The sequence below is a fragment of the Chiloscyllium plagiosum genome, chromosome 25 (genome assembly GCF_004010195.1).
Source record: "Chiloscyllium plagiosum isolate BGI_BamShark_2017 chromosome 25, ASM401019v2, whole genome shotgun sequence".
In the NCBI taxonomy this organism is placed as follows: domain Eukaryota; kingdom Metazoa; phylum Chordata; class Chondrichthyes; order Orectolobiformes; family Hemiscylliidae; genus Chiloscyllium; species Chiloscyllium plagiosum.
In genome coordinates this window covers 47,791,880-47,815,827 of record NC_057734.1, presented here as the reverse complement: position 1 = coordinate 47,815,827, position 23,948 = coordinate 47,791,880, and the positions used below count along the sequence as shown (strand labels likewise).

Sequence of the window (23,948 nt, the reverse complement as noted above, 5' to 3'; positions counted from 1 at the left end):
ACAAATCTCTTCCGCTTGAACACATCTCATGAAATCCCCCTCCCAGAACAGTTACAGCTACTTGACAGCTTTCACACAGCCGCATCCCACTCCTATTATTTACTATCTATGTTACTTAACTCTGATCTGCCTGTATTGCTTGCAGGATAAAGCTTTTGACTGTGCCTTGGTACACGTGACAATCAATTCAATCGCAAACTGAAAAAGCTCCACAATGCTTTCCGGTTTTTGGGTTGACCGAGAGAACTGTAGGAAATTGGGAGTTATTTTTAGCTCCATGTTTCTCCTCCTTTTGCAGTGCCAGATTTAGATCCAGAATCTGGTGAGCCAGCTGATGATCAGCAGCAGCTCCGTAATCCTATTTAAAGATTATGTAATAATAAAGCACCCTGCACACTGCTGCAAACCGCTCTATTGCTGCAGCTTTCAGAGTTTGCATAACATTGAGTGAAGTGGCCCATGTGATTTCTGGGTGATCTCTGGATGCTGCATTCAGAGCAAGAGTGGGAACAACTGAAGAGACAGTGGTGACTTGTCACATGTAATACTGAGCTGAGCTGAGGGACCTGAGATTTATAACAGGTCCCAAGAAATCATGAGGGCAAAGAAGGGATATGAGATAGCCTTGGCAGATAAGGTAAAGGAGAATGTAAAGAGATGTTACGAGTACATTAGGAGAGATAGCTAGAGAGAATACGCCCCTTAAAGATAAACGAGGTCTTCTTTGTGCTGAACCTTTGGAAATGAGGGGGATACTAAATGAATATTTTGCATCAGCTTTTACTGTGAAGAAAGAAATGGAGGCTAGAGAACCTGCAGAAATAAATACTGATGTTTTGAAATCAGTTCACATTACAGAAGAGAAAGTGCTGGTGGTCTTAGAAAAAACGCAAAGGTGCGTAAATCTCCAGGACCGCATCGAGGGTATCCCAGAACATTGCGGGAAGTTAGGGAAGAAATGACAGGACCCTAGCAGACATATTTGCTTCATCTATAATCATGGGTAAGGTGCTGGGGTTCTGCAGGGTGGCTGATGTTGTGCCTTTATTTATGAAAGGCTGGAAGGAGAAGCTTGGAAACTACAGACCTGTGAGCTGGAGAAGAGTTCGGGATGAGTTGTTGGAGGTGATTCTGAAAGATAAGATTGACATGCATTTGAAGAGACATGGAATGATTAGGGATAGGTTTGAGGGGGCAAATCTTGTCTCACAAACTTGATTTGAGTTTTTTTGAGGATGTAACCCAAAAGGTTTATGGAATGAGCTGCCAGAGGAAGTGGTGGAGGCTGGTACAATTACAACATTTAAAAGGCATCTGGATGGGTACATGAATAGGAAGGGTTTAGAGGGATATGAGCCAAGTGCTGGCAAAAGGGGACTAGTTTAATTTTAGGATATCTGGTCAACACGGACGAGTTTGACCGAAAGGTCATGTTTCCATGCTCTATGACTGATGAGGGCAGAGTTTGGAGAAGATTTGTAGCTCAGATTGAGATGCTGGATGTAAGTTTGCTCGCTGAGCTGGAAGGTTCATTTTGGAAGGTTGGTGATGTAATTTCCTGTAGTGATGTCATTTCCTGCTGTTTTTCTCAGAGGGTGATAAATTAGAACATTATTTCAACGAGTCCCTTTACAATGCAGCACAGAGGATCTATGAAGAGCAGAGGAAAATCACTGATACAGTGTAGTCAAAAACAACCAGTACCCAATGAACATGGTCCGCCGATTTCTCAGCAACAAGCCCAAACAAACTGACAAAACGCGTCCAGAAACCCTAGCCACTCTCCCCTACATCAAAGACATCTCAAAAATGACTGCCAGACTACTCAGACTCCTTGGCATCATGGTAGTCCACAAACCTACCAACACATTAAAACAGCAGCTAATGAACTTGAAAGACCTGAATACAGACAATAAGCAAAACTAATGTTATTTACAAAATGTGCAAGGACTGTAACAAACACTACATTGGACGAACAGGCAGAAAACTAGCCACCAGGATACCTGAACATCAACGAGCCACAAAAAGACATGACCCCCTCTAACTAGTATCTTTACAGAGAGATGAGGAAGGACACTACTTTGACTGGGACAATACATCCATCCTAGGATAAGCCAAACAGAGACATGCCCGAGAATTCCTGGAAGAATGACACTCCAACCGGAACTCTATCAACAAACACATCGACTTGGATCCCATTTGCCACCTTCTGTGAAAAAGAACAGGAAATGATATCACCAACCCAAGGACACCTAAACACAAATAAAAAGTGAGCCATACCACCAGTGCTTCACCGGAGGGTCACTGAAGATGTTACTAGTATGGTGACGAAACATCTGAAAATGAGCCTTCCAGCTCAGTGACATCCGGAGCAGAGTGGTACATATTGTTTACATGGAATTTAGCAAAGCTTTTGACAAGGTCTGCATGGTAGATTAACTAATAAAGTTAGATCAAGGGATTCAGGGCGAGCTTGCCAATTGGATACAAAATTGGCTTACCGGTAGGAGACAGAGGATGGTGGAGGATTGCTTTTTGGACTGGAGGCCTGTGACCAGTATGTGTTCAACAGGCATTGGGGTTGAGTCCACTTTTGTCACTTACATAAACAATTTGGATGAGAATATAGAAGGCAAGTAACATCAAAATTGGTGATATAGCAGACAGTGAAGGCTACCTGAGATTACAAAAAGATCTTGATCGATTGGGTTAATGGGCTGAGGAGTGGCGGATGGAGTTTAATTATTGCATTTTGGTAAACAAACAAGGTAGGTCTTATACAATTAATGGTAGAGCCATGAGTAGCATTGTCAAACAGAGGGGTTCAGGTACATAGTTCTTCAAAGTCTGTATCACAGGAAGACAGGGTGGTTAAGAAAGCATTTAGTATGCTTGCCTTCACTGCTGAGATCTTTGAGTACAGGAGTTGAGACGTGATGTTGAGGTTGTACAGGACACTGGTGTGACCTCTCCTGGAGTACTGTGTGCAGTTCTCACCACCCTGCTATAGGAAGGATATTATTAAATTGGAGAAGGTTCCGAAAAGATTTACCAGGACTCTGTGGGGAATAGAGGGCTTGAGCTATAAAGATGGGCTGGATAGGCTGAGACTTTCACCACTGGAGCTTAGGAGGTTGAGGGGTGACCTTCTAGAAGTTTATAAAATTTCAAGGGGCACAGATGAAGTGAATAGCAAGCGTCTTTTCCCTAGGGAGGGGGAGTTCAAAACTAGGAGGGCAGATTTAGAGATGAAAGAGGAAAGTTTTATAAAGGACACTTTTTAAGATAGCGTATAGCTCATATGTGGCAGGAAGTGGTGGATGCAGATTGTTACAACATTTAAAAGACATTTGGACAGGTACATGAATAGGAAAAGTTTAGAGGGATATGGGCCAAATACAGGCAAGTGGGACCAGTTTAGTTTGGCAATATGTTTGGTATGGACTGATTGGACTGAAGGGTCTGTTTCTGTGCTGATGACTAGGACTATGGACCAAAACAGTCACACTGGCAATATACATCGACTGAATTAAAACTCGGTTCCATTTTTTGGCAAAAACAAAATGTCTCTATCACTCAGACCTGGGCCTAGCTATTTAGGGTTAGCACAGAAGCAGGAGTGAGTTAAACCTGGGGAATGTGCTAAAGCAGCTGAGTGACTAGAGTAGCCTACAAATGAGAAAAGATAGGATTCGAGGCGAGTGCCAGTCTTGTGATTAGTTTACTGACTGATAGGCTATGGTCTAGTTCCGATCAGTGACACATTTTCATTCCTTGCTGTTACCCAGCACCCATGCTAAAATCATGCAGCTTTAGAAAATGGAGAAGGATTCTGAAAGGAGGAGATAGCTGGCTCAAGGTCCTGGCACAATTACAGCTCTGCAGGGAGTTGGCACCAGAGCTGCGGAGAAAGAAAACTGGCAGCGAAAGGGGAGTCTTCAATTTGGGTAAGAGTAGGCTGGGGTTCCAGATGCAGAATAATTAGCTCTAGACCTGAAACCTACAGTGGGACAGGTTAGGAACTTCCTTTTAGGAAATCGGACCTCTTACTTGGTAAACCAACATCACATTCCGACTGACCCTTTCTCTAGGGGTAGTAACATTCACGGCTAACAGCCACATGAATACACACAGGCAAAGGAGCTCAGGCTAGTTTTGAGGTTCCATCGCCTGGGTTATTTGCAGGAGGTCAGCTGGTACAGGACCGGTCCATCACTAAAGAGAAAGATCCGTGGGCAAAGCAGCAGGAACTGAGAGTGAGCTTGCCTTTGATGAGGTGCATTCACTATCGTTCCTCTTACTGCCACCTTCCGAACTGAAGGATAGATTCCCTTTGATTTCTCTCAAATACATGGCCGCTTACTTCTATTCACAGTTAGGGAACATGACGCAGCAGTAAAGTTAAAAATTAACCTCCTTTGTGGTCAAGCAAGCGGATGGGGGATGAAACACCATTCTGTTGAGATGTTCAGTGTCAGGATTTTCTAAGTCAGGTAGAGCACAGCAGGATTCAAAAGTAAAGATCCCTCCCCTCTGCCCCAACAATATACCTCCAGCTGAGAGGAAAGAAAAATACCCATCCACCACATTTTGCTCTGTAACCAACACGAGCTTTTTAACTGCAGACACATTAAAGACAGTTTGTTCCCATGGGCTCAGCAAATGTGTTCAGATCGAGTCCTTTCCAGTCTGTAGCCCTGGCAAACATCCAGCCTGTCACTCTGGCTGCAGTTTAAACCCAGATTCCACAAGTGAAAGGCCACAGATTGATCCAAGTCTCAGCTCAGAAACAGGAACTAACTCTTGCTGGAGATTCATGCTAAACAATCAAGGTGCTTGATTTTAATTAAAAAGCAAACAGTAGAAGGCTTACCTGGGAAATGGCGCCTGTGCACAACTCGCCAATCAGCAGGTGAATGGAAACAGTGATAATCTCCTGGTGCCAAATAAATAACACAGTGGTAGAGATCATTGCCTTCCCTCGTCACCAGATGGTCCTGAAAACTGGTCTCATGTTTATCTGCAGGATTACAGCAAATTGTGGATTTGAATTGGATTCAGTTACTATTGATAACACTCACTTACGTATATCAGGTTCCATATTAATCCTCACTGGAATAATACTACAGCTCAGTGCCACATTGAGCTGCTTTGCAGAATCCCTCTGGAAATGTTAAGAGTCTTTTCAGACTGAAGTTTGGAAGGAGTGACCAGACTTTATTGTTTTACTCAGAAGCACTGTTCTGATGCTTGTATATCCCAACTGGATAGCTTGAAGGAAGGACTCAAGACCACCTCAAAACTCCAAAGATTTATCTCTCGTTCTCTTTTCACCCCTGCCCTCAGAGACATCAGACTCCATAAGCTCACACCAACTGGGTCCACCTACCATATAGAGTTATAAAGATGTGCAGCACGGAAACAGACCCTTCAGTCCAACTTGTCCATGCCGACCAGATATCCTAACCTATTCTCGTCCCACTTGCCAGCACTTGACCCACATCTCTCTAAACCATTCCTATTCATATACCCATTAAGAAACCTTCAGCACCAGGGACCCAGGATCGATTCCAACCTGGGGGCAACTGTATGTGTGGAGTTTGCACATTCTCCCAGTGTCTGCGTGAGTTTCCTCCGGATGCTCCGGTTTCCTCCCACAGTCCAAAGATATGCAGGTCAGGTGAATTGGCCATGCTAAATTGCTCATAGTGTTAGGTACATTAATCAGAGGGAAATGGGACTGGGTGGGTTGCTCGGAGGGTCGGCGTGGACTGGTTGGGCCAAAGGGCCTGTTTCCACACTGTAGGGAATCTAATCTAATCAAATCTGTAATTGTCCCAGTCTCCACCACTTTCTCTGGCAGCTCATTCCATACATGCACCACCCTCTGGGTGAAAACATTGCCCCTTAGGTCCCTTTTAAATCTTTTCCCTCTCACTCTAAACCTATGCCCTCTAGTTCTGGACTCCCCCATCCCAGGGGGATGACCTTGCCTACTTACCCTATCCATGTCCCTCATGATTTTAAAAATCTCTATAAGGTCCCCCCTCAGCCTCTGACGCTCCAGGGAAAACAGCCCCAGCCTGTTCAGCCTCTCCCTATAGCTCAAACCCTCTAATCCCTGGCAACATCCTTGTAATTCTTTTCTGAACCCTTTCAAGTTTCACAATATCCTTCCTGTAACAGGGAGATTTTCTGGCTTCTGATGCTTCACACCAACCTCCCTGCTCCCAAGAAGTGGTTGAGAGTGCTGACAGGAAACCCCAAAACCTATACTGGCATACTGCTGCTTCAGTGAGCCTGCACAAAACAGAACCAATGAGGACAACCCGTGAACATATGGCCAGAGCAAGATTAATCAACTTTGATTTTGTTTACTTACCATAGTGATCTCCTGTACCCCAATTCTGTCACATACTACCCGACACGCTGTCATTGACAGATGACCATGGATACCATGTGGTGTTGGCAATTCAATAGAACCAAACCTAACAGTGCCTCCCCCTAAAGCTCCACACCCAGCTAAGAGCGACCTTTCCCCATTCCATTTTTCTACATAAGGGAGGCTGACATACAGAGCTCCATTTAGACAAACGCTTTGCTCTGCACATGGGCGGTATGATAGCTCACTGGTTAGCACTGCAGCCTCTCAGCACTAGGGACCCAGGTTCGATTCCAGCCTCGGGTGACCACCTGTGTGGCTCCCCATGTCTGCATGCATTTCCTCTAGGTGTTCCAGTCCAAAGTTGTGCAGGTTAGGTGGATGGCAATGCCTACTTGCCCAGTTTCCAAGGACATGTAGGTTAGCCATGGGAAATACAGGGATAGGATAAGGTGAGAGTGGGTCTAGGAGGGATGTTCTTTGGAAGGTCAGTGTGGAATTGATGGGCCAAATGGCCTGCTTCCACACTGTAGGGATAAGAAAATACTGCATTAACTGAAGGCTTCGGAAACTGCCTGAAAACCAATCAACCTAAACCTGTGCTGGAAACATGAACTTACTGTCACTAATCTCCAGGTTCTCGGACCAGGTCTGAGGGCCCAGGAAATTCTCCAATGAGTAAGTCACGCCCTTCACTTGCTCCACCTCACAATTCTTCACTCTCCCGAAATGCAAGATCTTTCCATCAGAAGGACTGATCTAGAGAATGGGAAGAAAGGGGAGAGTGATCATCAGTAGGCGATTTCCCCCACGCTGCGTGGTCAGTTATGAGATGTAGATCATTTAAACTGGATAACGGTGCGACAATTACACTGGATGGAATAGCTGAGGCTATAAAGACTACGGCTAATTATGGAGGTGATCCTGGGCTGGATCAAGTACATCCATCAGTGACTCTTCAGCGTGGGGCTGTCAGTAAATATCAGGAAAAACATCGGAATTCAGCGTGCTCCAGCTTTCTCCAAAATAGCAGCATGCCCCTTATCCTCATTCCTTTATACTTCAAGTACTACATCGTGTACTGGCATCCCTGGAAACACTGCGATTTCAGTGAAACTTATTCAAGCTGACATGTCAGTGCAGTAGCACACTCACTGAGGTCTGGTGCTAACCCATCACTGATACATCAACTCCATCTCTCTCCCCAGCATGAGCTGGAGCCTTTGCCACCATTTTAGCTGTTCTCTTTCTATTCCAGTTTTCCAATATCTGCTGCATTTTCCTCCTGCCCCAATACATCAGGGTAGCTACTCCATGCAATTGTCTCCTGATTTTCTGAAAATCCACGCTGGCACGAGACATACAAGGTTCTGAAGTGGTTTGACAAGGTAAACCAAAGAGTTGAGAGGATCTTACAGTCTCAGGATAAGAGGCAAATTGATCTTGCTGAGTGTGGGAGGTCTGAGTTATAACGAAAGGCTGGAGAGGCATGGACCTTTTCCTCTTGAGTGTAGGAGGTCGAGGTGTGACCTTATAAAAGTTTATAAATTCATGAAGGGTATAGATAGCGTTAGCGGGAGGTGTATTTTTCTTAGGATGGGGAATTTCAAGACTAGGGCCATATTTTTAAGGCAAGGGGAGAGAGATTTTAAAAAGACGCGAGGGGCAAATCTTTACACAAAGGGTGGGTTGTATGTGCAATGTACTTCCTGAGGAAGTGGTGAATGTGGGCACCATTACAAAAACAAGACACTTTGATAAATCCCTGCATAGGAAAGGTTTGTGAAAGATATGGGCCAGGAGCAGGCAGCTGGGGTGAGTTCAGTTTGGGATTATGGTCTGTATAGACCAGTTGAACCAAAGGGTCTATTTCTGTGCTCTATGACGGAGATGAGGAGAAATTTCTTCACTCAGAGGGTTGTGAAGAATCTCTGGATTTCTCGATGTCAAAGGGTGTAGTCGCTCCATTGTTGAATACATCTAAGGCCAGGACAGAGACATATTTGATCTTTCAGGGAGTTGAGTGATCTGAGGGGCAGACAGGAAAGTGGACTTGACCAGCCATGATCCTAGTAAATGACAAGAGAAGGTTCGCGGGGCAGATGTTCTCCTCCTGACCATATTAATCCTGCTTGTGCTCCGTTACATTTGAAGGGACTAGTCCTCTGGCATTCTGCAGCTCAAAGTTACATCAAAATGAAACCGCAGTTGCACAAAAGTAAGAGTCTGCAATCTTTGCATTAACATGCAATGTAGTTACACATCAACTTGAATTGTTTGAAATCAGGTGCAAGACTCAAGACGTAAACGGCAGGATGCCTATTTCCTGCAGGAATATACCTTGGCACTGCTAGCCCCTCGGGCATAGCTCCTCCAAAGGACACAGGTCACATTAACATTACATCGAAAACTTACTTCAGAGAAATAACAGGCTTCTGCAATCCAAAATCACACGTGGACCAATGCTGAATTATTCTCAAGACAATATAAACAGAATGGACAGATATTTAACAGAACAGGGACAAAGAGAGTTTGTTTTTAAACTAGTGTTTTTTTTTAGAAGCTAGGGCTAAATCTTCAGAATCATATTGCTATAGCCCAAAGATTAGCAAAGTTCTTACCACGCAGTGAGAGTCACTGACAGGACGCGCCTGTGGTTTTAGCTTTCTGCGGAAGAATTCGCTGAGATTTCGGTAATGCTGTAGATCTTCCACCGCTGCTTCCTTCATATTAACCCCAAATGTCCATATGTACAAATTATAGACAGGCTTACGCATCCAGGTAGGAAGCTCCACCTGATTCAGTCTACCCCATGCACGGGATAGTAACCGTGTGGGAATAGTTTTATATAGGCCAACCTGCAAGACAGTCAGAACAACAGGTGAACACTCAATACTAGCAGAGCTCAGAAGGAAGCAACAGGAACTGACTTTGTACTGTAAAACCCCATTGAATATTCCAAGGGGAAATAGTAGAAGGCTGTTTTCCAGGACAGGAGGCAAGGTCAGAAACACACATTTAACAATACAGACCATCTGATGACCCACTAAAGGAATAAGATTGGATTTTAAAATTACATTCCTTATAATATGGCCTAACAAGTCCACATCAACCCTCCAAGCAGTAACCCACCCAGACCCATTCCTCTAGCCCATATTTACCCCTGACTAATGCACCTAACACTGTGGGCAATTTAGCACAGCTAATTCACTTAACCTGCATAGCTTTGGACCGTGGGAGGAAACCGGAGCACCCGGTGGAAACAGACACGGGGAGAATGTGCAGACTCTACACAGACAGTCACCTGAGGCTGGAATCGGACCAGTGACCCTGGCGTTGTGAGGCAGCAGTGCTAACTCAGTGTCCCACCATGCTGCCCATAACTTTATTCAAAAATGTACACAAACTTTCTTTAATTGCTGTGTCAACTAGGAAAATCCTCCAGCCATATCTCATCATGTTAAATGTGAGAAATAGTTTTTAACAATGACAGCACAGGGATGTTTAAAATTAATTTAAACAAGTGAAGGTCAATTCAATCCAAACCTGTGAATATGTGTTTCACACTAGTACGTTTGTAGGTGCATGACGTTTCACACCTGCATTCTCCTGCCGACCTGGCTGGAGTGGTTTGCTGCTGGAGGAAAGATGTGGATCATGTGTTTAACTTAAAGACAAAACTGTACCTGCTGGAAATCAAAACGATGTCGCAACTGCTGGAAACACTCAGCTTGTGAGTTCCTGTATCTCAACAGACCATTAATACAACACAATGTTGGAGCCAATTACTGCAGATGCTGAAATCTGGACTGAAAACAAAAACTGCTGGAGACCATGGCAGGTCAGACAGCATCCATGGAGAGGGAGCAGGCTAACATCGAGTCTCGATGACTCTTCATCAGATTAATTGTTTTCAATTAATACAACACATTTGGAGCCCTTTGGCAGATCTGACTTTGAATGAGCAGCTGAAGTCTATAATATTACTTCAGAATTATAAAATCTTTACAGAGTGGAAATAGGCCATTTGACCCATCAATTCTCCACCCACCCTCCAAAGAGTATCCAACACAGATCCAAATCCCATTCTATGCCCATAACCCCACATTTTCCATGGCTAACTCACTTAGTGCTCATCCCTAGGCACTATGGGCAATTTAGCATGGCCAATCTACCTAACCTGCACATAGAGTCATAGAGATGTATAGCACGTAAACAGACCCTTCAGTCCAACCCGTCCATGCCGACCAGATATCCCATCCCAATCTAATCCCACTTGCCAGCACCCGACCCAAATCCCTCCAAACCCTTCCTATTCAGATACCCATCCAAATGTCTTTTAGATGTTGTAATTGTACCAGCCTCCACCACATGCTCTGGCAGCACATTCCATACACGTACCACCCTCTGTGTGAAAAAGTTGCCCCCTAGGTCCCTTTTACATCTTTCCCCTCTCACCTTAAACCTATGCCCTCTAGTTCTGGACTCCCCGACCCCAGGGAAAAGACTTTGTCTATTTACCCTATCTTCACTATCCTATCTACCTGCGACTCCACTTTCAAGGAGCTATGAACCTGCACTCCAAGGTCTCTTTGTTCAGCAACACTCCCCAGGACCTTACCATTAAGTGTATAAGTCCTGCTAAGGTTTGCTTTCCCAAAACGTAGCACCTCATCTTTGGACTATGGGGAGGAAACCAGAGCACTCGGAGGAAATCCATGCAGATATTGGGGGGGGGGGGGGAAGAGGGCTGCAAACCCCACACAAACAGTCACCCGATGGTGGAATTGGATCAGAGGCCCTGTTGCTGTGAGGCAGCAGGGCTAACCACTGAACCACCTCGTTGGCTATCTTCCCAGATGTTAATTGATCCACTGAACGTGTGCAGAATTTTGACTTTTGACAAAACTTCCTCACAGTTATAAAAGCAACTTTACCATAACAAAACATCTCAAGGTGCTTTACAGAATTGAAATTCAGGCCAGGCAAATATCATATGATAGCTAATCTAAAGATGGTCAGTGTCAGGACGGTCTTGAAAGAGGAAAGAGGTAGAGCAGGGAATTAAACTTAGAGATAAAGTACATCACTGTTGGCTGTATGAGTGATTGGAAGAGGCACTGACAAATTGATATTGTGAGCAGTGAAACATGAGAGAGACAGCGAGAGTCACGAGAGGGAGGAGTGAGAGATGGGGGACAAACTGGGGTAACAGTAAAGGACTGGGTTAAGAAATTCTCTATAACTATACAGAAAGAAATCAATCAAGAGGACAATCCACTAGGCACACACAGGTGCAGGGATGTTCCAACAAAGACTGCAGATAGTTTTTTCACAAGCTGGACTCTGCTAATAGCCGTGTTGGTACTGCATGGGGCCCAGACACCTGACTGGAAAGATTCAACGTGGAGGGCTGGGAAAGACAAGCATGCACTTGGGAAGTGACATTACGTTTAATAAGCTTAGAGGGGGAAGGGAGGCTGGAGATCATTGTGCATGAAGTGCAGTGAGGGTGGCTGACACTCCCAAAACCTAGGTCACCAGGATTAGACGCTGTGGGCACCCAAAAGGCTCACAAATCTGACAAACAAACACTCAAAACCTAACCATCTCTGTGCTGGTTATCTACATTCTGCACTCATCAGTTCGCCCCATTTGATATTTGCGGTCTACGTTTTCAATATTGTTACCTCATCCTGAATCAGACTGTTAAACCGCATCAAAATAGGACTTCATGCTATTGTGTGCTGGAGGAAGAGAGAAACTTCCAACAGCCCATCCCCTATAAATGGCATGTTGCTGCCTCCTCTCCAACCTCAGTCCCATCCTCCTCCTCCTCGGCAAACAGTAGGTATCATGCTCTGCCTGAAAAATCCACCAGTGTCAAGTTTCTGCATCAGTATGTCAGTGAGTGTCCTACTGTGGGATCAACCTGGGAACCAGTCCATAAACAGGCCGTGTCTAAACGGTTAGAAATGCAATAGCTGTTGCTGTATCTGCATGAAGTGCTACAGAAGGCTCATTAAGCTAAATGATAGTCAAAAGGAATCCTTCAGACCATCTCTTGCAGATGCAATTGCTGAGATGATAATTTATCTGTTTGTAATAGACCTGCTTGCAGCTGCATCTTCCCATTACACAGCATCAGAACATAATCCCGAACAAGGAACAGTCACGCAAGTGCCAGCAACTACACCCCCACCACATAAGTGTAGCCCAAAGTACATTTACCCATTCTGATGTCAAATCCATTTACACTCTTTCTAATAAAACCAATCGAAAACTTACAGTTTTGACCTCAACCTCTAATGCCAGAAGTGAACTGCAAAACTCTCAACTCAGTTCTCTCTAATTTGCCAACATTCAATTTCTAAACATTGCCCCTTGATCACAATCTAACTTCCTATCGCCATCCAAATTATTTGCTATTGTAAACAGCATCAGATTGTCCAAAATCGGCCCTGGAATCAATGAAGATTAGTGCCTTGATTGGGGCTGAGTATCATGCTTTATTCATTAAAGAGCCTTTATTTTAACTGATGTGTTTCTGGTTCTGAGTTTCGAGGTTTACACACAAACACCTCAACGTCAGCCACAACGTTCCAGATGGAATGAAGCTGGTGTACATCACAACCCATCGTGAACATGGCAGGCATTTCAAGCAACTCAGACTGAAACAGCATCAGGAATTGAAATGAAAACATGTAGTGTGAATCTGAAATGGAATAGATACAACAGCTGGAGCAGAGCACCAGTGGCTGACACAGAAACATTAATAAGCTCAGACCATGATCCCGACATTTTATTAACACACACGTGCTTTACTTCTGAAAAACTTTGGAGAAAGTGAGGACTGCAGATGCTGGAGATCAGAGCTGAAAAATGTGTTGCTGGAAAAGTGCAGCAGGTCAGGCAGCATCCAAGGAGCAGGAGAATCGACGTTTCGGGCATAAGCCCTTCTTCAGGAAGCCCTGAAGGGCTTATGCCTGAAAGGTCGATTCTCCTGCTCCTTGGATGCTGCCTGACCTTCCCGAAAAACTTTAACAGAGTAAAGAAACTGTGCCACATACAGAGCAGGAAATCACAAGCACTTGTTGAGCATGTAGACATGTGACATGCGCCCATTCACTGAAGATTAAAGAATCAAAGAGTGAGGCCTGACAGTCACAGCAGAGAACATGCAGAAATCCAAAATAATAGCATAAGGTTATCAGTTTCTAAAAACAATCAACCATTCCTTATAGGTCATCTCACCCCTGGACACTACCCTCCCCACACAAACCCCAACTGAATGACAGTGCTTCCCTGAGAAAATCAAACTCAGAGTGGGACAGGGCTTTGTTTTTTTTTAAAACCAGCATTACTAATCCCTCAGAGAAAATAACACTCAGACAGTATTTTCCTCATTAAGGAAGGAGGAAACTAACGGGGAAATGTATAAACCAAGTCCAAAATCTTTGACTTTGAATTATTTGTAATGTAACAGATGATAAGGTCCGAAAGCGCTTCTCAGCAGTGCAGTCAGATGACACTGCTACTGAGGAGTCACTGGGAGATACCGATAAAAGCTTGGTCAGTAAGGCGAGTTTTAAACAGGGTCTTAAAGGTGGACAGCTGGCCGAGGGGGCATGTTTGAGTACTTTGTCATTGTATAGTGAAAGAAATTTCAGAAACAGACCTTCAGTATTGAAAATACTTGAAAATCAAATGCGCCCATGATATATCATGAGTAATAAAGTTGGTCAATACTGAAGGTCTGTTTCCAAAATTTTCTTCAACACTATATGATTGAATTAGTGGCTGCTACCCAGGGAATTGCACATTAGATTATCTGCCTCAAATTCTTAGCCTTCCACTTTCTGATACTGCGTGGGGCTTGCTGTATTCCTCCAGCCTGCTGCCTGTCTATTGTGGATTCCAGCAGCTGCAGTGTGTTTTGTCTCTGCAACGCAAACATTAACATTTGCGGATCTTCCAAATAGACCATTAAAACTATGGCAAGCCTTACTTCAAGTCATGGAAATAGATGGAAACCAACAGTCTGTTTAGAATTCTAGTGAAGCTTTATGCTCTTTAGTACCGACAGTGGGAACTGAAAGCCTGAGCTGGGCTGAGCTGAGCTGAGCCAAGAATGCGGCACTGGCCCAGTCAGTCAGTCATACCGGCACAATACAACAGTTCAGTACTGCACTTCCCAGCTCTTTTATGAAGAGAAAATGGTCCGATCATTTATCTAAACCTAGCCACCACTCCGAGCCAATGGTTTCACTTGCTTTGTTTTGGCATTTAACGCATATGTGACCATCAATTTACGAGCAGAAACAAACTGAATAATGAGCAAAACATTTGGCCCAAGAGACTAGCAATGCTGTTATCAGCTAATAAAAAGGAAGCCCTGCCTCACTCTTTCAGCCTGTATTTCTAAGGGGAGCACTCAGATGAATATGGACAGGATGGCTCCCACACTCAGCCTCCATGTCAACCAGGGATTGCTATCCATGAATTGGCCAACTTACTGGGAATGGTGCTGTCATTTTAATTGTTGATTGAACTGTCACACCACCCTTCAATGGCCGCTTGAAAAATGCACTTGCTGAATATCAATTCAGGTTTAAGTCCCACCCAGTTACAAATTCCCAATATGGCAACAGATCTGTACATCAAAGTTAGTCTAAGTGAACGATGGCAACCATAAACAATAAATTACATTTATATAGTGTCTGTAACAGATTCCCTGCACTTCACAGAAACACATTTGGATAATCACTGGCACTGAGTCACACATAGGGAGATTAGGACAGGAGTCAGTGGTACCAAAGGAGGAAGAAAAGATGGAGAGGTTTGAGGGAATTTCAAAATCAGCTTATGATACAGCTATCAACAGTGGAGTGTCAAGGAATTGAATAAAGCTGGGGTTTGGGGGGAATGCAGAACACTGCACACAGACACACACACACACACACACAGAGACACACACACACAGAGACACACACAGACACAGAGACACACACAGACACAGAGACACACACAGACACACTTTGCGTAAGCATATTTTAAAATACTGCTACCTAATTATCAACAATGTGCCACATAACATCAGTCAATATTTAGTTTTAAATCCCACTCCATCTTAAACGGGAGAATACACTGCAAATTAAACACTAAAACTCTGAATGCTGGGATTCACACACTCCCATATCACGAACCCAAAACCCAGAAATTCCACACACTTACCCTGCTTGTTGGTCGCCATCCTACTTTAGTAAGAGGCTTAAGGACACTAAATGGCAGGAAGAAATACAGAAAAGACAGAGGCCAGGTACGGAGCTTGAGGGCAGGCTTGGACATACAGCTCAGCTGACCTAGCCTGCGGCGCAAAGCCAACTGGGGAAAATGTAACCTGTGGAATTATACATATACAGCTGGTCAGGCAACGAAACAGCCCCATAACATTACACTCCTAAACATCGCCTCAAAACCACTCTGCTCAGAGCTTGATGTTAGCTGGCCTGGACGGTTAGAGACATTCAGATTACTTGGTTATTTCCCAAATTTTCTTTTAGATCCTCTTATCCCCATCAGATTTCTAAAAGGGGACCCATATTTGGGCAATTTTGTAAAAATGAAAGTGTGTGTGTCAGGGTCAAGAATGACAACCAAATTTTACTTCTATTTAAAAACAATCAGAATTTAGAGACCTCCATTTATCCAGTCCCACTCTGCAAAACCCTCGAGGTGGACAAACAATACGTACATTGGCATTACTGTCAGACTGCAGCACTGATATAATGAAAAGGGCTCTCAGTTTTTGGTTTAATGTCCATTTCATTTAAAGCTTCCTAAATTTCGGTAGTACTGTCAATAGAACAGTTGTAACTTGGTATAGCTTGTTCCTCTCGCTGCATTCACTTGCACTGTTCCCTACCAATATTGTGAATTGAAGTCTCAAAGGCAGGACCTAAGGATGGGGTTCCAAGGGTTTCGGCTCATCACACCACCACGATGCTGCTCAGGTGAGGAGACCTTTAAAGAAAGGTCAATCTGAAGAGATTGCAAGGACTTTGGGGAGAAGTGCGTAGCCTCAAACAGCTGATTGTGTGAGCAAACTGACTTCGGAGTCTCAAGTGGAAATGACCTGGCAGTCAATATCACTGCCAACAACAAACACTGCTATTACACCCTGCAGGACAGGAGACCTGGTGTGCTCTACATTGGTTAAGATCACTGTTACACTGTGTCCAGCTTTGGGCACATATCACTATGAGGAATGATAAAAAGACCTTGCAGACAGAGCAGTAAAATGGGCCCAAGTGAGGAGATGCTTTAAGTTTTAAGGGAGATACCAGGAAAATTGGGATACCATTCAGTAAGAGATGTTCACTGAAAGAAGATGGCTCTGAAGTGATTGACAGCAAATTGGGGGGAAAAAAGACTTCCTCTGCTTTTTAAGCAAAATAAATACAAGATTAGCAAAAGAATTGAAAGGTTAGAAAAAGATTTTTGAATAAACTCAAGAAAGTGGGACAAAGTATTTGCAAGCATGATAAAGGGCAGGGGAATGGGGCAGGAGGATTGGGGAACAGACCTCTGCAACGGGTCAGAACAGTATGATGGACTGAACTCTCTCTCCCTGACAGAGACATCCAGTGACTGGCACACAAATTAAGGGCTGCTTTCGCAACAGAGTCCAGCCATCTTTGAGAAACTATTGTTAACAAAAATCTGCTCTAATCAAAAGTGACCAAGGACTTAATTTGAATAAATTAATAAGGTTGGCTAATCTGAAGAGACAAACTCTTGGAGTTTGAAACTGGCGAAGAGATGGAAAGTCAGTGCCAACAGAACTACTGCCCCTCCCTACAGTTTCCTCATTAGGACCATCATCTGATGATTGAGATGGCTGCTTCAGGCTCACTTTGGAACCGGAAGCTTGAAATTGAGGAAAACTCTCATTAGCAGAACCGGGAAGAGTGATGGGGCCTACATCACATGGAGAATTCACCCCATTTAAGTTATCGAGCCTTACTGAGCTGCAGCACCAAACAGACAACCTGGTGGCTTGCCAGTGAGCTTAGACAGAATGTCAAGCAAGTGTGTTCAACTGTGGGAGGCAGTGCCAGGGAACCCAGCACAGGATCGTCACGGAAGTAAAAGCAAGGTTCTTCGGTTGCTCGCACTCTGAATTCAGGCAGGTCTGGAGACAGACCTGAGCCACAGATGACCTGACCCAGACCCGGACCTGCTGAGTTTCTCCAGCTGTTCTTACTTGCTGGGTTCTTGTCTGTCAGGGATATTAAAATGTCACAGAACCAAGGTGGAACAGAGAAGGACAAGATACAACCACAATCTTAGTGGATGGCAGAACAGGATTGAGGACTTGAATAGCTGACCCCTAGTCTCATGTTACTAAACCAGAAAAGTTCTGAAAAGTCATATTGGGAGTCAGAACACAGATGCCACCAGGTCTGAGTTTCTCCAGCACTTCACCTGTATTTCAGGCTTTGCTCTTGCCTAACATCCAATTTCATAGACCTTCCCACAGATATTTTTGGAAGCAGGAATCCTGGTGCAGATTTCCTCTCACGTGCCTGGGGAGGCTGAGGCTAATCATAAGAGGCATAGGGTGCAGGAAAGAAAGAGGCGCGTAATCCACCCAAGGCCATCTCGGGCACAAGCAGCAAAGCTTGTGGATTGCAGTGGAATGTGAATACTGGACGAACAACAAAGGCTTCACAGTACTCAGTGATGAAACAGAACATGTTAAGTCAAGTGTGTCCCCTTTGAGTTATAACAAATAACACACTGTGCCCATAGAGGAATGAGTATTGGTTAATTAATTTGGAAGAAAATGTGGAACAAATCGGCACCAAGGCGGCAGACAAGTAGTGCAATGCACTGGTAATCACAAAGAGGATTAACCACAGTACAGCATTGCCCTCCTCATGTGGTCAATGATCTGCCGGCTATAATGCCTGGCATACTTTGTCAGGGGCAGAGGAGGAAGGTGAGCTAAACTATGCCAGCTTGCCCTCAGCTCCAGCTATGATACTTGCGAACTGGTGGCACAGGTAAAGCCAAAGAGCACACCTCAGAATCTCTCACCAACAGCTGTTACTTGAAGAGATGCAGTTTGCAACAACCACAGAATGTGACACCAACGAAAGGTGTGCCTTCAGAACTGAACTGCACTAGATGAACAAAGGTTCCGTCCCGCGAGGGACAGCAAGGGGAGAAAATTGATGAGCAGTTTTATTGAGTCACTACAGCTCAGTTTGAAGCAGGATGAATAAAAACTCCAGGCAGAGCTGGGTGAGAGATTAGAGCATGGGGCCCCAGGGCAATGGAGAGATGGAAAGGCAATCGCACAATTTTTTGACCTGTTTAATGTCAAATTTGTCCCAGTTATCTGCTTTTGAATTTTAACAGAATTTTAAAAATCTACCGTCTTTAGTGTCAGTTTAACATCAAGCCCTACTTGAAGACAAGAATGACTTTGTCAAGGCAAATCAACAGACTCATCAATAATCACATTTACTGTGTCCCAGATACACTGAACACAATCACAACGTACTCAAGACACTGTATAGCCTGCAACTCCCAGTCAAACATTTTACAACCTGTAAAGAAACAATGTCCTGAGTGATCCAATAAACCTTTAAAGAGCAATTCACAGCACAAGGGATATTGCTCTGTTACTGGGAACGTGGTTAAGACATCTTTTGACATAAGTCCCACATGGACCAAGTGGTTGAAGGGTTAAATTGCTGAAAGCTTGGAGAGTAGGCCTTATTTTTGGGGGGGGGGGGGGCACAGAAGCTGTGAAAGCCATCAGTGAGAGTACACAATAAGAACTGCCGAATATTGTCTAGACGTTCTGTCTTGAGACATAAACAGCCTGCAGAAGAGATAGAGAGAAGCAGCAGAAGCTGCACGAGGGGCTCTGAAGGGTAAGGTACCTTAATTGGGTGTACAAATAAAAAGGATCTCTCTCCAAACTAAATGTCAAAGTGATCTGGTCAGGTGTTAGACTGATCAATGTTTCCCCCCTCCCCCCCATTTTAACCCACACAATGTCACGTCCCCTCGAATGCCTGATTATATTCCTGGTGACGGATGAATGGGCCTTTCCCTTGCCAGTACTCACTGTTTCCCAACTCATCTTAATTCCTCAATTTATTGTTATAAATCATTCATGAAATCTGAGCATTAAAAACACCTTCTGCTGATCATCCATCACCAATATTCCTGCTGCCAACCCTGTCACGTCATCCTAAACCGTCAAAAGGAAACAGCACTCACCAGTAACGGACCATCTCCGTTTGGCACACTACTCACTTGCTTTGCCCAGTACTTCCTAAAACTCAGGCCATTTCCATCCCTCCCCTCTCTACTGCAGAGAATACCCGGCCAATCATCAGCCAGCAGCATCACTGCATAGGAACACCAATCCCGCGTTCTCCTGCATCCCTTTCAGCATCAAGCTGATTGCTTGTAAAGCTATGACTCACAGCTCTGCCTTTGTTGTTCTGCTCAACTCCTACTGTAACCCTCTCCCATCCCCCTCGCTCTTAGGATCTCTCATGCTGGCACAGCATTCTTCCCATCTGTGTTCTTCCCCTCTCTGTCTCAGATAGTACTGCATCCAACTTCCTCCTTACAGTCCACACTGCCATTCTTTCTACTCCTCACAATTCCTGGATTCCCTCATCTGCATTCCCCTGGTAACCCCCAATGTCATCACTCATTCAGCACTTTATCCTCTTCTTCCTGCTCCCAGCATCAAGCTAATTCCAGTAGGTATCCTCTTACACAGGCAAACTCTAGCAGATACCCGCAAAGGAAGGAATCCTCTTGCAGATATCTTCTCGCATCCAGCTAATTCTAGCACACACCCTTTCCTACCTCCCCATCCAGAACCTATTGAAGTTGCAAGCTGTTACAGCACACACCCTTTCCTACCTCCCTATCCAGAACCTATTGAAGTTGCAAGCTGTTACAGCACACACCCTTTCCTACCTCCCCATCCAGAACCTATTGAAGTTGCAAGCTGTTACACAGCAGCGAGTAACGGCGATTACTGGGTCAGGTTGGGGCTTTAGGCTCTGCAGGTCCTATTACACAGAGAGAGATATAAAGAGATATCCTCCACTGTACCTGAAGCGTGCTCGCCTGCTAGAGCCAGCAGCACCATTAGACACCACCGAGCCGTCGGCTTCTCGGAGCTCTGCCTGGCTTGCATCGGTGCAACGGGACCTCCGGACATGAATTTTAACTCTGTGCAGGTTGTAACATGTAGTGGCAGTATTATGCAAAGATTTACGACATCTCACCATTTCCCTCCCTTCAGCGCCGCCGGCTGCTGCTGTTGCTGCTGGTTTGATTGACACATGACCCGGGGATTAGAGCCTGGATTTCCCGGGAGGGCGGGGGGGTGGGAAGAGGGACCGGCGGTGACGTCACCCGCGCGCTCACCGGCACCGGAAGCGCGGCCCGCCTCCACTTCCGCCTGTCACCAGCACACGGCCCGGATGTCGAGGCGGATGCGACACCTATCAACAGAGAGAGCGGCCAGTCACTAACACTCATCACCAAGGCAGCCTCAGCAGCACATTCGGCCCATAAGGACCATGCTAGCCCCTCACTTACACCTGAACATCTTTCTTTGCCTTTCCCTTTCCCTGACTGCAAGCTGGAGACACCAGGACCAGGGACCACAGGTTAAAACTAAAGGGCAAGTCTAGAACTAGGGGGCACAGTTTAAAAGTAAGGGGTCTTCCTTTCAAGATGGGGATGAGGAGATATTTTTCTGCGGGGTGTAAGCTCGTGGAATTCTCTTTACTGGAAAACCGAGACTGGATAGATAAGATTTTTCAAAAATAGTGCAGTATGATGAAAGCAAAGTGCAGTTAAGGCCGCACTCTGATGCACATTATTTGGATCAAATGCATGAATACAGTCAAGGAGCTAAATGGCATGCTTGTACTCCTCGGTGCGATATTCCCACATGTTCTGTTCACTTCAACTATCCCATTTGGAGTAAATTACGTACACTTGCCAGAGTGATGATGCCACAGAAAGAGGCCATTCGGTTCATCAAGTCCACGACAGCTTTCTGTAGAGCAATCCAGTCAGTCTCATTATTGCTGTTTTATTCCCTTACTCCTGAAAGTTTATTTCCCTCAAATAACTATCTAATTTCATTTCAAAATCATTCATTATCTCTGTTTCCACCACCCATGTAGGCAAAGACTTCCAAGTTATGATCACTTGCCGCATTAAGTTCTTCCTCAATTCCCCCTTTATTTCTTGCCCAAAACATTACGTCACTTAGTCCTTGTTCCATCAGATAATAAGAAAGGCTTTTCTTTCGTCTTCCTAATCTAAAACTTGGACACTTTTTAAAATCTCCTTTGCTCCATGAAGAACAATCCAGTTTATCCAACCTAAACATACAGCTAAAATCCATCAGACCCTGGAACCAGGGCCCTCTGCAAGGCACTCACATGCTTAAAATTCACATCATATTTCAGTTGAATTAGATAAACAAATCTCTCAAATTCCCCATTAAATTTATCGTATTTATAACAACTCCACAAATGGAAACATTTTCTTCAATACTACCCCCATCCCTTTATAACTTTATAGTCAGAGTCATACAGAACAAAAACAGGAAAAGACTTTTTGGTCAAACTCGTCCATGCTGACCAACTTTCTCAAAACTAAACTAGTCCCACTTGCCTGCATTTGGCCCATATCCCTCTATTCCCACCCAGGCGACTGACTGTGTGGAGTTTGCACATTCTCCCTGTGTCTGCATGGGTTTCCTCCGGGTGCTCCGGTTTCCTCCCACAGTCCAAAGATGTGCAGGTCAGGTGAATTGGCCATGCTAAATTGCCCATAGTGTTAGGTGAAGGGATAAATATAGGGGTTGGGGTAGGGGTATGGGTGGGTTGCGCTTTGGAGGGTCGGTGTAGACTTGTTGGGCCGAAGGGCCTGTTTCCACACAGTAAGTAGTCTAATCTAATCTAAACCTTTACTATTCATGTACCTGTCCAAATGTCTTAAATATAACTGAACCTGCATCTACCACTTCCTCTGGCAGTTCATTCCATATACGAACCATCCTTTGTGGAAAAAGTTGCTCCTCAGGTTCCTTTTAAATTTTTCTCCTCTCACCTTAAAAGTATGTCCCTAGTTTTGAACTCTTTACACTATGGAAAAAAAATCTTTGCCATTCACCTTATCTGTGCCCCTCATCATTTTATAGAGTTCAAATCAGATCTTCCCTTATCCTTCCTTTTTCTGGAATCTTCAAATTTTCCTGATAGTTATACTGTCTCAGTTCTGATACCATCCACTTAAATTATTTTTTTACACTTTCTCAATGCTTCTACCATCTAATGTGTTTCAAACAATAGGACAGTAACTCCCAGAGTATCTGTTTCTCATTGCTGGATTTTATAAGAAATCGTGTTGAATAATTAATTCAGCTCTATAAATCTTAAGAATGACCTCCAGCTTATTTCAGTAGATTCTGAACATGAAAAAGTGTTCATTAATATGTCACAAAGTGCAAGTAACATATGCTATTCAAATAAACAATTCCTGACCAAACAATACTTTGGGTTCAAGAGGGCTGATATCAAAATCCTATTAGTCCTAAGATCAAAAGATTCCTGACCACCTGTCTTCAAAATGACGTGTGTCCAATAATTGAACTAGAGTTTATCTGCATGAACTATTTTAAACAAATGACTTGCTGACCCTAATTTCTGATCTGGTGTTTGTGTAGAACCTGTTTTCTTTAAGGAATGGACTTGTTTTAATTCTGAACTGAGATGATATTGCAAGCTTAACAAAAAAGGGGGTCTTTGGGAGTGGATCTTAGTTCATGGGCATGGGAGCGCCCTACAGAATCCATCTCAGCAGGACACATAATGTGGTCTCCCTCACTGATTCTTTCATGTTGGATTCTACAATTATTTGGACAATAGTAACTTATATTTTCTCCCGACTAAGATCATATGAGTAGACATATGCCTTTGTACTGGCTGTTCAGCTTCACTCACATGCTCCCATTGACTATTAACCTCAAATTACACAACCACCACAAAGTCAAAATTCTTCAGCTTTCAGAAAAGCACTTGTCAAACCTCATACAGAAAATGATCATTAGCAGTGGAATATCTGTGAGGTAGTGGAGGTCACTCTTATTTGCTCATTAAAAAGGCTGAGGAAGATCAATTAGGTATGGACAACAAATTGCCAGAACCACTCACATCCCCTGAAAAAGATAAAGAAAAAACTCAGTTTTGGCATAATTCCTGTAAAACTATTTTTGCATCTCCTTTAGGATTCATAGTGTACAATGTAATTTATCCAATTTTTAATATAACTAACAATCTGTGTTTTTCAATTCTATTCTTTTGTAAGTTAACGCCAATGCCTTTTTAAAATGATTGCATTAAGGAATGATTGCAAAATTTGCTGAACACAAAGGCAAGTAAGAGAGAATACTGTGAAGAGGACTCAAGGAGATTATAAAATAATACAGATAAGTTGAGTG

At 44.1% G+C, this 23,948-nt stretch overlaps 1 protein-coding gene across 8 annotated transcripts in view; it reads right to left on the bottom strand.

The window, feature by feature from the left end:
* Positions 1-23,948, bottom strand: part of pisd (phosphatidylserine decarboxylase) — a 124,646-nt gene that overhangs the window by 22,906 nt on the left and 77,792 nt on the right. For 4 of the 8 annotated variants that reach the window (XM_043716113.1, XM_043716114.1, XM_043716116.1 and 1 more), the window contains exons 4-6: positions 9,004-9,240; positions 7,003-7,141; positions 4,874-5,020 (exon numbers count right to left, since the gene is read on the bottom strand). In XM_043716113.1, coding sequence (XP_043572048.1) covers positions 4,874-5,020; positions 7,003-7,141; positions 9,004-9,240 — 523 coding nt within the window. Of the gene's footprint in view, positions 1-4,873; positions 5,021-7,002; positions 7,142-9,003; positions 9,241-15,616; positions 15,783-20,536; positions 20,932-23,948 lie in introns of all 8 variants that reach the window. The other 4 variants (XM_043716120.1, XM_043716119.1, XM_043716118.1 and 1 more) reach the window with 2 other exon arrangements.